Source organism: Schistocerca gregaria, chromosome X (assembly GCF_023897955.1).
Source record: "Schistocerca gregaria isolate iqSchGreg1 chromosome X, iqSchGreg1.2, whole genome shotgun sequence".
In the NCBI taxonomy this organism is placed as follows: domain Eukaryota; kingdom Metazoa; phylum Arthropoda; class Insecta; order Orthoptera; family Acrididae; genus Schistocerca; species Schistocerca gregaria.
Genome location: NC_064931.1, coordinates 453400780 through 453416950, shown reverse-complemented (window position 1 = coordinate 453416950; position 16171 = coordinate 453400780). Strand labels below are relative to the sequence as shown.

At 43.9% G+C, this 16171-nt stretch overlaps 1 protein-coding gene across 1 annotated transcript in view; it reads right to left on the bottom strand.

The window, feature by feature from the left end:
- Positions 1–14485, bottom strand: part of LOC126299213 (uncharacterized) — a 99562-nt gene extending 85077 nt beyond the window's left edge. Inside the window, exon 1 of the mRNA XM_049990996.1 lies at positions 14328–14485. Within this exon, the coding sequence (XP_049846953.1) occupies positions 14328–14458 (131 nt within the window). The 5' untranslated portion in view covers positions 14459–14485. The remainder of the gene's footprint in view (positions 1–14327) is intronic.
- Between the last annotated feature and the right edge of the window lie 1686 nt (positions 14486–16171).

Below are 16171 nucleotides of genomic sequence, written 5' to 3'. Positions count from 1 at the left end.
CATGAACTTCTAAGCTGTGGCCTTTGTGTCGATAGGTTGCCGTTAGAAGCGTCGTCGAGCACAAGGGTCAGGTCGCAGTTCATCACGTTTTGCAGCATTACAGAGGAAAGTAGTATGCATGTTTGACGCAAATTTCAAAGTTATTCATCGCAGTAGGAGATAATTACTGATTTTCGAAAAAGTGATCCTTTAATTCTATTGCTCAGTGGAGTTCGCTACCTCACTATAGACAAACAGGCGAGTATTCGGCGTTGCTCGGGTACTTATTTATTCCAGTCCTGGTAGCACATCTCCTTCGTTCCTCTCTCTCTGTCTATCCCTCCGCCCTCCTGTAAACCCTTCTCCTACCCATTCTCTCTTTCCACCTCCTCCACCCTCACCAGCTATCTCCTCCTTCCCCTCTTTCTATGTCCATCTCTTCCTCCCCTTCTCTCTCTCTATCTCCTCCTCCCCCTTCTCTGTCAGTCTCCTCTTTTTCCATCTTTCTTCCTATCTCCTTCGTCCCTCGCTCTCGGTCCATCTCCCCCTCCCTTTCTCTATCCATTTCCTCTTTCCTGTCCATTTGTCCACTTTTTCCTCCTCCCTCTCTCAGTCCATGTCCTCTTTCCCTTTCACTCTATCGATTCCCTCCTCTTCTTCCTCTGTCTGTCTCCTCCTGTATCTCTTTTCCAGCTCTTCCTCCCACACACATGTGCCTGTGTCCTCCTGTGCGCTCTCTATTATAATAACAATTTTTTAGGTACATTAAGCGGCATATGTAGATACTATCTGTGAAATGTGTTGCAAAGTCCTTTGTTCGGATGACAGCTGTCTGTGGTTGTCACACCCCTTAAAAGGAATCATGTCCCACCGTTAGCAGTGTCCATAAGCCCATCGTCAATCGCGGGGACTTCGGACTTCGGTGTAGTTATCGACTTTAAATAAAAACGTCATTTCTGTTTATGACATTGTGCGATTTTTTCAGTTACTCTCCATTCTATACTACAGCAGTTCTTCCTGCGTGAGATCAAAGCTCTATCCAGCTATGTTACTTAGAGGGACACACCATGCGGAAGTTATCAACCTTACGTTTGAAATACCAATGTATGAAAATTAATTGTACTGTATAATATTTGTCTTCTCTAGGCTTATTTAATGGGTGCTTACGAGAGTTAATTAGCACCTGATGATGACTTAAGTAGTATGTTAAGAAAAATCTTGTTTTATTCTTTTAGCGATATTAGTCGAAAACCGTTGATGATGATTGCAAAAGCCGAAATTGACTCACGGTGTACGTAAACGATACTAGAGGCATCGATGCCATGTTTTCATATATTAAATCCTACTATTACTACAACGACACACACTGCGCAACGTAATTGAAGCGACAATTCATCCTTGTGCACAAAACCATTTCTCGAAGGTCTTGGAACACAGCTTTACCCTTGGGGAACAAACATTGTACCATGGAATGGATCTGATCAGCCGAAATGAACACACAATCCTTGGCAGTACGGCGACCTTGCAGAGTAACCATGGGAGTTAATTGAAACCACGATAAGGCAAGCCAAATCGTAACCGAACTCTCGTCTAGTTTCACTCTTGGGACATAAACTCGGCCACAGGTTGGAAACAGTGTGAAATAAATGGACAGAGAGATGGGGGAGGAGGAGATGGATACACAGACAGGGCCAGGGAATGTGTGGAATGTGTGGGGTGGAGGAGGTGGACATAGAGCGTCGGAAAAAGGTGAAGAACAAAGAGAAGGGCGGCGGGGATGAAGAGAGAGAAAGAGAGAGACAGAGAGAGAGAGAGAGAGAGAGAAAGTAGGATGTGTACTAACAGAATTGGAATAACTATATACTCTTGCAATGGGGAGCACTTAGCTGTATACCTGTAAAGAAAAATAATGAAATGCACTGCGCAACAGAATTAAAGGATAACTTTTTCGAAATCCAATACCTGTCTCCCACTGCGACGAATACCTTTGACATTTGCCTCAAAGGTGCGTATGACCTTCCCCTCTAACGGTGTAGAAGCGTGGCGTCCTGCGATGTCACCCTTGGGCTCGACGATGCTTCAGACAGTAAACTGTCGACACAGAGGCCACAGCTCAAAAGTTATGTCAGATGTCAGGTAGAATAATGATGCCATATTGGCACCAAACGTTACTGCAATTCTGCCCGACACCACCGTGGACGTGTCACACGATAGGAAGATACTCACTGCACTTTTTACGCACATTTCATCCACTCTTTTGACGCCTTTACGATGAGGGCTACAATCGCGACGCCCCGAGTTCTAATCACGCGATTTTGTTATGAGTGGCCGACGAATACATTGAAGACACACTGCCACTACTATCCCTGTTGCGCTTTAGACTTTGAAAACGAGAGTTACGATTCCGCTACCCTCCAAAGATGTCAGATGACGTTTAATGGGGATGCAGCGCCTAAACGTTGTTATAGACGGTTTGGAACATCCTAGGGCGGCATTAGTGTCAAAGGTTGCCCAGAACGTCTTCCTGCTGCTCATCACCCTGCTAAGTCATTTTGAACCCGAAATGTGTGGCCATCAACGTCCCAAGGAAAGTGGTGATTTCATTTACGTACTTTACGCCAGTCCACGATTCACCAGATATGAGCGGCGGTGTAATCTTTTACTGCGTTACGCATAAGGAAAACGTGTGATATCAAAGCTGAGAGTCGTGGTTCTAACTTCTGTAGGAGAAGAGTTAAACAAAGGGGTGAAATGTGTGTAAGAGGGGCTATAACGACCTTCCCATCGTGTGACATGTCCACAGTAGCGTTGGGTGGAAGTATGGTGACGTTTGGTGCCTATGTGACATCATTAAACTATCTTATACATCATATGAACTTCTTGGCTGTGGCATTTGTATCGATACTTTGCTGTTTAAAGCATCGTTGAACCCAAGGATCACGTAGCTGGGCGTAACGCTTTTTCTCTATTAGACAGGAAAATGGTATGCCCTTGGAGGCTTACTTCAAACTTATTCGTCGCAATGGGAGACAATTACTGGTTTTCGAAAAAGTCATCCTTTAATTCTGTTGCTCAGTACAGTTCATTATCTCTTTATAGATAAACAGCTAAGTTCTCTACGTTTCACGGGTATGGATTTATTATAATTCCATTATTACATCTCCTCGTTGCTCTCTCATTGTTAATCTCTTCCCTCGCTTCCCTGTCCAATACCTACTCTTCTTCTCTCTTCCCATGCCCTTCTTAGATCGCTCTCTGTCGATCTTCTCTTCCTTTTCTCAGTCCATTTCCTCCTCTCTGCATCATTGTCTATTTCCGCCTCCACCTTCAGTCCACCTCTTCCTCCCTCTTCTCTCTATCCATTCCTTCATCTACTTTCCATCTCCTCCTCACTTCTCTCTGACCAGGTCCTCTTCCCTCATCTCTGTGTCCATCTCCTCCTGTTCCCTCTCTGTTTTAACAACAACATTCTAGGTATGTTTAGCGGCATATGTAGATACTGTCTAGGAAATGAGTTGCGAAATTCTTAGGTGGGATGAGTCTTCCTTCACACTGTTTCGGGTTTCGGTGAAGTTTTGGGGAAGCTTATCGTGTTTTCCATGGCCACCCATAGTTACTCTGTAGTGTCGATGTGCTGACAAGTATCATTTGAACATTCTGGCTGATCAGGTCCATCCCATGGTACAATCTTTGGTCATCAGTGGGGATGATGTGTTTCAAGACGACAGGTTCTCAGTTCTCACAACCGCCCCCGTCGTCGAGAACTAGTTTTGTGAGCACGAGGATGAATTATCGCTTTAATTCTGTTCCACAGTGCATTTCGTTGTTGTGTTAGAACGATTTAATACCCATAAATGAAAACACGGCATTGATTTCTCCAGTGCCTTTTCGTTATGGCATGAGTAGGATTTATGCATTTTAAATCAATATCAGTGATGTTCGACTAACATCGCTAAACGAACCAACGACGATATTTTTTTATATATTACTTAAGTTGGCCTCAGGTGGCAGTTGACTCTCGTAACCACGCATAAAATAATCCTAGAAAAGACACATACTTTACAATACAATTAGTGTTCACACAATGGTGTTCCAAACGTAAGGACTAAAGTAGCTTCTGCATGATATGTCTCTACTAAGTAACATACCTCAATCAAACTAGGACCTTACGCAGAAAGAACTGCTACAGTATAGAATGGAGGGTAGCTGAAAGAATTACACGTCATCAGCAGAAATGACACTTTCATTCGAAGATAGTAATTACACTGAAGTCACTGCGATTTATGATGGTCCCCAGAACGTTACTACAGGCGGGACATGGTGCCTAGTTTGGCGTGTGATCACCGCGGACGGGAGTTCATACAATACATTGAGCGGTCATACCGTCACTAAGCATCATAAGGAATTCTCGCGGTCGGGCATTCCATTTCTCCACCAGCGCGTTTGAACGCTGCTGGATGGTCGATGGTGCATGCGGACGTGCTTCAATACGTGTCCCCAACGCATTCCACACGTGCTCCATGGGATTTAAGTCGGCGGTGCAGACAAGCCAGGCCATTCGCCGAATATCATCTCATTCCTAGAGCTCTTCCACCAGCGCTGTTCGTTGCAGTCACCCACCGTTATCTATAAAATTGAAGTCACGGGCGAATACACCTCTGAAAAGTTGCACGTAGAAAAGGACTGCAGTTTCACATTGCCGTTGACCAGTGATTATATCGAGTTCAAAGATTTGGAGACCAGTACGCCAGTGCAACATTATGCTTCCCCACACCATAATACCTAGCCCGCCAAACAATGTACAAGAAACAATGGAGATTAGGCGTACTCACCCCCATATCTTTGAACATGGTACATTCACTGGTAACCGATCGTGTGACACTCTAATCCTTAAGCATGTGCGTCGTTTCAGTGATGTGTTCGACACTGACTTCATTTTTATAGATAACCAATCATGACAGCTTAGAACAGCGCAGGTGAAAAGTGTTATTTGGACTCTGAGGATAATCGACGAATGGACTGTCCTGCCAGTTCGTGGATCTTAACTCCCATCGAGCACGTGTGGGGTGAATTCGAGAGACGTATTACAGCATTTTCACATGTAAAAAAGATCGTCCAGCAGGAGTCAACCGCTCTTATTCGGCAATGGAATTCACTATCAAAATAACTCCTTACTTACGTGGTGGCCGGCATGAAAGCACGCTGCAAAGCGTACATTGCTGTCATGGTGATCACACGCCGCATTGAGATCCATGTTCGCCCTATTGTAACGTCAATAGAACCACCAGAAATCGCTGTGACTTCAGAGCAATTGTTGTCTTCTAATAAATATGTCATTTCTATTGGTGACATTGTGTAGCTCTTTCATTTATCTTCCGTTCTATACTGTAGCAATTCTTTCAACATAAGGTCCAAGTTCCATCGAGCTATGTTACTCAGCATACACACATACGAAACTTACTTTCGTCCTTACGTTTGGAACACAAGAGTTTGAACAGTAATTATAGTATATTATGTTCGTCTACTCTATGGTTATTTTATGTTTAAGGGTTAATTGCCACCTAATGATGACGTAATTAATACGTCAAGAGAACACTCTGTTTGTTCTTTTAGACATATTAGTCGAAAACCACTGATGATGATCTCAAATGCCGAAATTTGACTCAGTCCATAAGGAAATGGCACTAGAGAAATCACTGCAGTGTTTCCATGTATGAGTATGAAACATCTCTTCCACATCAACGAAATGCTCTACATGACAGACTCAAAGTGACAGTCCATCCTCGTCCTCACAAAACCAGTTCTCAAAGACGAGAGTTGCTGTGAGAAGAGAAACCCCGTTATCTTGGAACACTGCACCAACTCTGGCCAACAAACATTGTACTGTGGAACGGACCTGATCAGCCAAAATGATCACAAAATCCTTGGTAGTACAGCGACCTTGCACAGTAGCCATGGAAGGCCTTGGAAACCACTATAAGCCTGCCCAAATCGTAACGAACGCCATGTTTCACTCTTTGGACATAAACTCAGCCTCAAGTTGGAAACAGTGTGAAATAAGACTCCTCCGACCAAAGGACTTTGCAACACATTTGACAGACGATATTTACATATGACGCCGAGTATATTTAATTAATTGTTATTCAGACAGAGAGAGTGGTGAGGAAAATCTGGACGGGGGATGGAGAGACAGAATGGAGTGAAGGAGGTGGACTGAGAGAGGGTGGAGAAAGAGATGAACAAACGGGGTCGAGGAGGAAACGGGCAGAGAAAGGGAAGAGAAACAGACAGAGAGCAAGATGGAAAGACATGTTATAGAAGGAGAAGAACAGTGAGAGGGATGAGTAGGAGATGGTCAAAAGGACGGGGAGTAAGAAATGGACAGAGAAAGGGAATAGGAGATCAACCGAGAGCGGAGGATGGAGGAGATAGAAAGAGAGAGAGGGAGGAACAGATGGGCGGAGGAAGGGGACAGAGAGAGAAGGGGGGGGGGCAGAGATTAACAAAGAGGGAATGGTGGATATAGAGAGTGGGAGTGGAGAATATGGACAGAAAGAGTCGGAACAATGAGAACGGCAGAGAGATAGACGGAGGAGACGGAGAGAGAAAGAGAGAGGAAAGGAGGAGATGCTCAAACAGAACTGGAATAAATAAATGTCCGAGCAACACCGAGTACTTAGCTGTTTATATACAAAGAGAGATAATGAGCTACACTGCGGAACAGAATTGAAGGGTCACTTTTTCGCAGATATGTAATTATCTCACATTACGACGAGTAAGTTCGAAATGTGCCTCAAACTGCGTACCACTGGCATCTGTAATGGCACAAAAGCGTGGCGCCCGGCGTGTTGACCTTTGGGCTCATCTACCCTTCAAACAGGAAAGTGTTGACTCGTAGGCAATTTTTAGTAGTTCATGTGAGGTGTGAAGTGGGTTAATGATGTCACACTGGCCCCAAATTTCAATAAAAGTCAACCCAACGTCGCCGAGAACTTGGTACACGATGAGATGGTCGTCGCACCAACACTTGCCTACATTTTGCCCTTTCTTTTGACGCCTGTGTGAGGGAAGTTGTAACAGTGAATCCCAGCGTTGTAATCACGTGGTTTTGTTATGTGTGATGCATCGCCTCAGAATCGACACGGAATGGCCTAAGGAGGTGGCACAGAGGACGTCAATGAAACCACCACTTTCCGTGGTCGTCGATGCCCACACATTTTGCGATCTAAAACGAGAGTTCGCGGTTGGATGAGAAAGATGAAGGTGTTCTTGGAACCATTGACACTGCTCACTCCGTCGGACGCTTCAACCATTCCCTAAGGACATTAGTGGAGGCTTCCCTATTGAACGTGATATGACCCCTTTGAAGGGGAGAGGAAGCGCAATTTTGCTGTCGTGTACAGATTAGAACCACTAGGGAACGTTCAAAGCCACTCGACAGAATTTGAACGTGATCCGTGGCAGGAAAGGGCACTTATGCATTTTCAGCCCTACTTTTTCACGCGCTCTAATTGCGTGATCCCCAGGGAGGGGCAAGGGGGGGGGGGGGTGAAACATAAAGACGTGCGTGAATAAAACGGCAAAGGGTTCCTCTGAGCCGTCCCCTTCCGCAACAGCCTGGGTACCACCCACGTACCTAGGTGATCACGATCACAAATGTACCTGTCTGAAACTTCAAACACATTAAATCTCGTGGTTGCTCTAGCGCCTGAAGGCTATGCAACCCTTTTGACGTCTTTTAGGACTTGGTTGCTTTCCATCAGGCGCTTGAGCAGCCACAAATTTCAGGCAGGTACATTTGTTACGAGCTCTGCTATGGTGTGTGGTTGGTACGCAGGGTAATGCCGAAGTGGGAGTTCTCAGAGGGAACATTTTGCATTTTTCAAGCATATCTTAACGTTGAAACTCCGTAATCAAAGCACAGAAGGGACAAAAAAGGAGGGATGAAAATACACACTAGCTTTTTCTGTAACAGATATCGATCAGATTTGATCGAATGATCTTGAACTGCCTCTGGGGGTTCCAACTTGTACACGTGAGCAAATATTGCTGTCGCGATGCTCTAAAAATTTATCATATCGCGTTTAATTTGGACGCGACCATTAAATGACGTTCGAGTAGAATTGAGATGTCCGAGGGAGACAGCAGATTCAAAGATCGTCAAGGCCGTCTTCATGATGCTCATCGCACGATATGTTTGGTTAGTTTCATTGACGCGCTTTATACCAGCCCCTGAGGCTTTATCGGGCAGACTCTCAGCGGCGTAGTGTCTGGAATGTATTACTTAGTCACTCATAACAAAACCACATGATTTTAATGCTTGGCATCTCTATTTCAACCTACGACGCAGTGGCATCAAAATAAGTGCTAAACTGTGTGTAAGAGGGTTTGTAACGACCTTTCCATCGTGTGACAAGTCCACACTAGCGTTGGGTAGAATTGTGGTGACATTTGGTGGTTACGTGACATTATTAAACTACCTTAAATATCACACGAACTTCTGGGCTGTGGCCTTTGTGTCGATACTTTGCTGTTTTAAGCGTCGTCGAGCCCAAGTGTCACTTCAGCGGGCGCCACGCTTTTGGCTATTAGGGAGAAAAGTGGTGAACACCTTTGAGGCTAATTTCTAACTTAAAGGTCGTAAATTGGAGGCAGTTACTGGTTACGAAAAAGTGGACCTTTAATTGCGCAGTGTAGTTCATTTCCTCTCTTGATAGATAAACAGATAAGTACTCGGTGTTTCCCGTGCATACAATTATTCCAGTTCTATTAGCATACCTCCTCGTTCCCTCTCTGTCCATCCCCGCCGCCTTCCTCTCTGTCATTCTTGTTCCCTCTCTCTCTATCCACATCCTTCACTTCCTCCATCCATCTCCACCTGTCCCCCTCTTTCTGTCCATCCCCTACCCCCCCTCTCTCTGTCTCTCTCCTCCTCCCCCTCCCTCTCTTTCCGTCTCCTCTGTCCCTCTTCGCCGGCCGGAGTGGCAGAGCGGTTCTAGACGCTTCAGTCTGGAAGTTAGGTTTAAGTAGTTCCAAGTTCTAGGGGACTGAAGACCTGAGCAGTTAAGTCCCATAGCGCTCAGAGCCATTTGAACCTTCCTCTGTCGATCTCCTAGTGCTCAGAGCCATTTGAACCTTCCTCTGTCCATCTCCTACGTCTATATCTCTGTATCTAGCCTCTTCTCCTCATGTCTGTGTCCATATCCACAGTCTCCCCTTTCTAACTTAATAGCAACTTTTACGTACACTCTGAGGCATATGTACATACTGTCTGTGAAATGTGTTCAAAAAATGGTTCAAATGGCTCTGAGCACTATGGAACTTAACATCTGAGGTCATCAGTCCCCTAGAACTTAGAACTACTTAAACCTAACTAACCTAAGGACATCACACACATCCATTCCCGAGGCCGGATTCAAACCTGTGACCGTAGCAGCAGCTCGGTTCCGTACTGATGGTCCTAGAACCTCTCGGTCACCACTGCCGGCGTGAAATGTGTTGCAAAGTCCTTTGGTCGGATGTGTCTTGTGTCATATTGTATCTACCTTCTGGTCAAGTTAATGTCTCAAGAGTGAAATAAGACGAGAGTTCGGTTACTTTCTGAGCTGACTTATAGTGGTTTCGATTTCCTCCTACAGTTACTCCGCAACGTTGCTCTACTAGCAAGGATCAGTTCCATTGCGTAGTATAATTTAAGTTGGACAACGTTGATGCCGTGTTCCAAAACGAGATGGTCTTTGTTCTTGCCACACCTCCCGTCGTCAGCAACCAGTTCATTGACCACGAGGTTGAACTGACGCTTTAATTCCGTCACGCAGAGTATTTAGTTGATGTGGATTTCATACTCATAAATGGACACAAAGCGATGTTTTCTCTAGAGCCACTTCCTTGTGGCATGAGTCAGATTTCGGTATCTGAGATGTTCATCAGTGGTTTTCGACTAAAATATTTTCATGATGTACTACTTAAGTCATCATCACGTGGTAATTATAGCTCGTAATGAAACCCGAAATAACCATAGAGGAGAGAAATATTATATTGTGTAATTACTGTTCATACACTGGTGTTCCAAACGTAAGGATGAAAGTAATTTCCGAATACGGGCCTCTTCTGAGTAATATATCTTGACTTGGACCTTATAAAGAAACAGTTTCTACAATCTGGAATGGAAGGTAAATGAACGAGTTACAGTATGTTACCAACAGAAATTACATATTTGTTAAAAGACAATAATTACTTTGAAGTCACAGCGATCTATGATGGTCCTCTGGACTTCTCAGGGCCTGGGTGTTGTGTTGTCTTCAATATCATCATCTCATCCCCATCGACACGCAAGTCGCCGAAATAGCGTCATCTCAAAAGACTTGCACCAGGCGAGCGTTCTTCCCGACGGAAGGCCCTAGCCACACGAAATTTCATTTCATTTCATCATAAATCCCTGTGACTTCACTGGAATTATTGTCTTTGAATGGAAGTATAATTTCTGTTAGTTACATTATATAATGATTTCAATTATCTGCTGTGCTATACTGTAGCTGTTGTGTTTGTGTATGGTCCATGTTTCATCGAGCTGCGTCACTTTGCAGTCTCATATTATATAGACGTTACTTTCGACCTAGTGTTTTGTGCAACACTGTATATAAACACTCCATGTATCTGTACTTTACGGAGCACAAGCTCGAAATTGCAGGGCCGGGGTAAAAAATTGACCACGTCCATTTCAAAGGATCAATCCAGAAATTTGTCTTGAGTGGTTTAGGGAAACCATCGAATACCTTAATATTGATGGTCGGTGTTCCAAATTCGAATCAGTATCCAACCACTGAATATATTTTTCCGTTTCTACCTCACAGTCCAATGTGAAGAAAAACAGTAGTAGCATTATCAGTATGTCACTCGATCCATCAATGCGTCACTCCAGTCTCAGAAAGATGTTGGTCGAATGAGTAATTCAACGGTTGTGGGGAATAAACTGCAGTGCTGTGTACCCTTAGATGTGACTATGGTTGGTGGTTACCGACATTTTTAAGTAGGTTATATGGCATGGACTATTTTGAAGACAGAGTCTTGCAACAAACCTATAATGTGTACAGTATACTTAATTGATTCGTTCTAGATGTGCACGATGCGTTACACCGATCGATTTTAAGCAGTCTCCGTGGAAGATAAAAGGGACATACTCATAAAAAAGAGCACTCCAAGAAAGAAAAATGAACGCACCACGAATAAATTATCCGAATCTGACGAAAATCAGTAGGTATGAAGTACATGTAAAGACAAGCAAGTGACTACAGTTCCTGAAATTTGGATGGTTTATTCAAGAGAAATGATTTCACCAATTCAACTAGTCGAAAAATGTTAAAATCTGTGTGAAATATTATGGAACTTAACTGCTATGGTCATTAGTCCTTAAGCCTACACACTACTTAACCTAAATTATCCTAAGGACAAACACACACACCCATGCCCGAGGGAGGACTCGAATCTCCGCCGGGTTCAACTAGGCAATAACAGGTTGGCTCGTCTTTAGGCAAGCAGTTATTCGGCTTGGTATTGATTGATAGAGCTGGTCCATGTCTTCCTCAGTGATACCGTGCCAAATTATATCTAGCTGGTGCGTGAGAAGGACAAAATCCCGAGATGGCTGAACGGCCCTGCCCATCATGCTCCAAACGACCTTAAATCGGGACCGATACGGCTTCCTAGCTGGCCAAGGTAGGGTTAGTCAAGCACGAAGACAAACAGCAGGAACTCTTCCCATGCCCGGGCGGGCATTATGTTGCTAAAATGTGAGCCCAGGATGGCTTACCATGAAGGGTAAAAAACGGGGCGCAGAATATCGTGGACATACCCCTTTGTCGTAAGGGTGCCGCAGATGACAAACAAAAGTGTCTAGCTATAAAACAAAAGGGCACACCTGGTTGTCGGGCCGTATGGCGGGCGATAGCCATCTTGGTATCCAACCGCTGTCCGAGGCGTCTCCACACACGTCTTTGGTCTGAAATCTAATTGGCTGGAGTAGAAGTGTCTTCATTGATGAGTCCCACTTCGGTCTGAGACCATGTGACCAGCGAAGACGTGTCAGGAGACGCTCTGGACAGTGGTGGGTTACCAGCCTGACTCGCCCGTCATATGACCGGGCAACCAGGAGTAATTGTACGGGGTACCCTTTCCATTTCATAGCAGGATGCCTTTGGTTGTCATCCGCAGCAACCTTACTGCACAGCGGTAGATCGGCGATATTCTACATCCCGTTTCATTGCTCGTCACGGGAAGCCATCCTGGCGTTCCATTTCAGCAGGATAATGCGCGCTCGCCCACGGTGAGACTTTCTACAGCTTGTCTTCGTGCTTGGCAAACCCTGTCTTGGCCAGAAGGGTCGCCGAACATCTCCTCTATTGAAAACATTCGGAGGGATATGGACACGGCCCTAACTGGCACGGGATTTTAACGATTTAACGTGCCAATTGGAAAGAAGGACATCCAACAACTCTGTCAATCAGTACCAAGTCGCTTAACTGCTTGTATAAGGGCCAGAGAAGGAACAAAACGTTACTGAATTGCTCTATTTGTGAATCCTTTTCACTTGAATAAATCATTCAATTTTTCTGACATTGTAATAATTTGTTTGTCTTTAGATATAAAACAAATCGCCCGGTATCTGTCCCATTTGTATAATTCTTTCGGGGTGTATGACCTTTTTTTGTTTTAGAGTGTATTTTTCAAGTAAAATAGCACGTTTTATGCCATTGCTTGCAGAAAGTTTTATATTTCGGCACGTAGCATTCTAGACGTTCGACAATCTAAGATTATTACAAACATGGCCACGCCTTCTTTTCCGCATGGACTGGACCAAATCAGATTTATCTCCAGTGATCCATGCCAGTGCGCAAGGCCTGTTTCTAAAACTGTCTATGCAATTGTTTTTGTTGTTGTTTTTGGGGTGTACCGGCGGTTATCAGCGCCCTTACAAATATTAAAAGGAATGGATATGGTTAAAAGGGCTAAAAACGTTGGTGCACTCACTCACTCATTATATATAGAGATGTCGTTTTGCAGCAGTATACTAGGAACGTTCATATATTACTCTAAATCCCTCTTACCAAAATGTTTAATAAGAATGTAGATAAGACCTTCTGTACTTCACTCTTGCATGCAGTGAAGTCGGAGGACGCTAGAGAATATAAATAGCAGGGTCGGCATTGTCTTATGAAACTGCTGAATTTTGCAGCGAATAATTTTTGTTGGACAGACCTACTTTAGGGATGAATCTTGTCTTCTTTACCGGTAATAATACGAGAATTGGTGGACTGTGTCTGGCGTAGGTTCTGTGGGCGTAAATATGACGTGCCTCGCGGAGAAACTTAAAGCTACGACTACAGCACAGACGCGAAAGGTCAGAGCGGCATGCGCTGGCTCGTCTCTCTTTAAGGTTGCTTGCCTCTCAGCAACCCGCCGCTTCTAAGAAACGCGGGGGCGTTCATTAAGAGCAACCGCCGTGTGCCAATATATCTGCAGCGGCTACTGTCTAGAGCGCAACAATCGCCGTACGTTATAAACATGAGGATTACCTAGAGATTTTCTCCACTCCCAGCGGCACGTATAAAGCAGTTTCGAATTTTTCGTCGTAGCTCACACTGCAAAATCTGAAGTCTATTCCTGGGAATGTATTTCTTTGTTTCCATTTCGTCCAAATGAGTTGAAGCAACTGAAAAGTTCATTCACTAAAGTCAGAGTAAATGCTCAATTTACGTAAATTATTAGTTAATAATTTCTTAATTATTTTTATGTTGGTCGTGGGCTGAGGAATGAGTATCATTGTGGATACGCCGTCAAAATTTTACGGTCTCTTCAGTAGCAGAAATATACTTCTCTCTTGATAATGAATGAAAGGATAACTAACATGACAATACTGAAGCAAAAAAATATACTGATCCTTTGATAGTGAACGAAAGGATAACTAACATGACAATACTGAAGAGAAAAGAAAATGTTGCTGCAAGATATCTGCTTTATCGTAAGGAACAACAGCAAACAGAAGAAGTTACTCATTCCTTCGTACAGACCACATAATTCCCTTATCGAATAAAATAATGATGCTAAGGGACGCATGCTCGACTGTAATGCTCTATTACCGTCCGTCAAATACTCTGATTTGAACAGAACTGTTTGCTTGGTTACAAGATAGGAAGCACAATGCAAAGCGCCTTACATTGTTTTAATTTACAGTAGAGTATGCCATTATCTCGACAAATCAAGACGCACTACATTGTAGAACCAGAATTATGTAGTAAAAAGATGAAAACGACAATATTGGCCTCCGAAGCTCGTAAAAACGTGAAACTTACCCGCTGTCAGCGAATTTGGTGGGTGACGTTGGCGTAGCTGCTTTTGTCGGGTGCACAACCTGGCTCCAAGCCTTCCACACGTCGAACTGCCCAAGACAAGTGCAGTGCCACAGCTGGCAACAGAACCACATGTCTGGCGCGCCTTGCTCTACTCGGCCATGTGTAAGCCTGTGCCTCCGACCTAAGCCACTGCGCCTCCACTTCCCCTGCGGCGCCGCGCCTAGCGCGCCCCCACCACGCCGCCATCCCCTCCACCGCCACAGAGGGCTTGCTGAATGAAGCTCGAGCTGCGTGACGTCAGCGACCAATCAATGTTTCTGCCCACGCTGGCGCAATGTTTCTTGGGACTGGGCCAATTTCTGCACCCTTAGGCACGCCACTACAACGCGAAAAGTGCCGGGAAAAGGCTGGTTTCATGCTGTATTGCCTGTTTCTCATTAACCGACAGAGACACGAGTCTGATTTATAGAAAACGCCACGTAAATGAAAGAAAAACACTGCCCTCGTCAGACTGGTTAACGTGAATGGGTGTAAATCTATACACGATGTGTACCGATAAGAAATATAACGGCGTTATTAACTATCTATGAATTCGGTTTAACGTCGACACTTTTTTTATGAAAAACAGTACTGTCTAATGTTACAGTTCATAGACTGCAGAGAAATGGGAGAATATACAGAAAAAAGGTATACATACGCCTAAGGCAACAACAATATTTCTCTGATGTTCACAGTAAATTGTCCATATCATTACAAATTATAAAAATAGATGTATTTATCTATGTATGCTCCACATCTCCTCCTAAACCACTGGACCCATTTCAATCAATCTTGGTACACATATCACTTACTGTCTCGAAAGAGTCACTGAAAGGGTAATAACCACCTATCATTGAAAGGGGTGGGGGTGGCATATGAAAAATTAGTATGACCTGCAACATGTGAAAACCTACAAATTCCTCATCAAGTATTTGAGAATGGAACACCTACAGACTTGCAACAAACTTTACACATTATTTCAAACTTTTACTAAGCTTTTTCTCACTGACGACCCCCACAAAATGATGAAAGGAAAAAAGTTTATCGCTTACTACATTTTCGCTGTTCATGGAGTGCCGCATGAAGTATGACGTTTTAATTTATTACTTCTTTCCTGATAATGGTACTCATGAAACATTTTAGAGTCAGCATTTACATATGCCACTGAATGTACCAGAAAAACTACATCACTGTACGCCACTTAGTTCAGGAGATACGTCGTCACAAACACCGAAATACATGAAAAACTACCGTATCATGCAAGATATTTAAATTTATTACGTCATTGCTGCTAACTCTATTCACTACACTTTACGGAGACAGTAGCCACATGTAACACTAGCTGTACATGCAAATTTATGTAATTGTACGTTGCATAGTTCAGGAGATACGACTTCATAAACATTGAGCTGCCTGAAAAGGAAACTGCAAGGTTACATTCGCTACACATTGAAATGAAGTATACTGTACAAATATGCGTGAAATACGTTAAATATGTATGAAACATATTTGAAACGTGCGTATCAGGTCAAAGCCACGGTTAAAAAGCTTATCCGTGCTCGCTGGAACCATTTCAATAAAATTTGGTGCCCATACCACACATATCTACATCTACATCCATACTCCGCAAGCCACCTGACGGATTGTGGCGGAGGGTACCTTGAGTACCTCTATCGGTTTTCCCTTCCGTTCAGTTCCCGTATTGTTCTTGGAAAGAAAGATTGTCCGTACGCCTCTGTGTGGGCTCTAATCCCTCTGATTTCATCCTCATGGTCTTTTCGCGAAATATACGTAGGAGGGAGCAA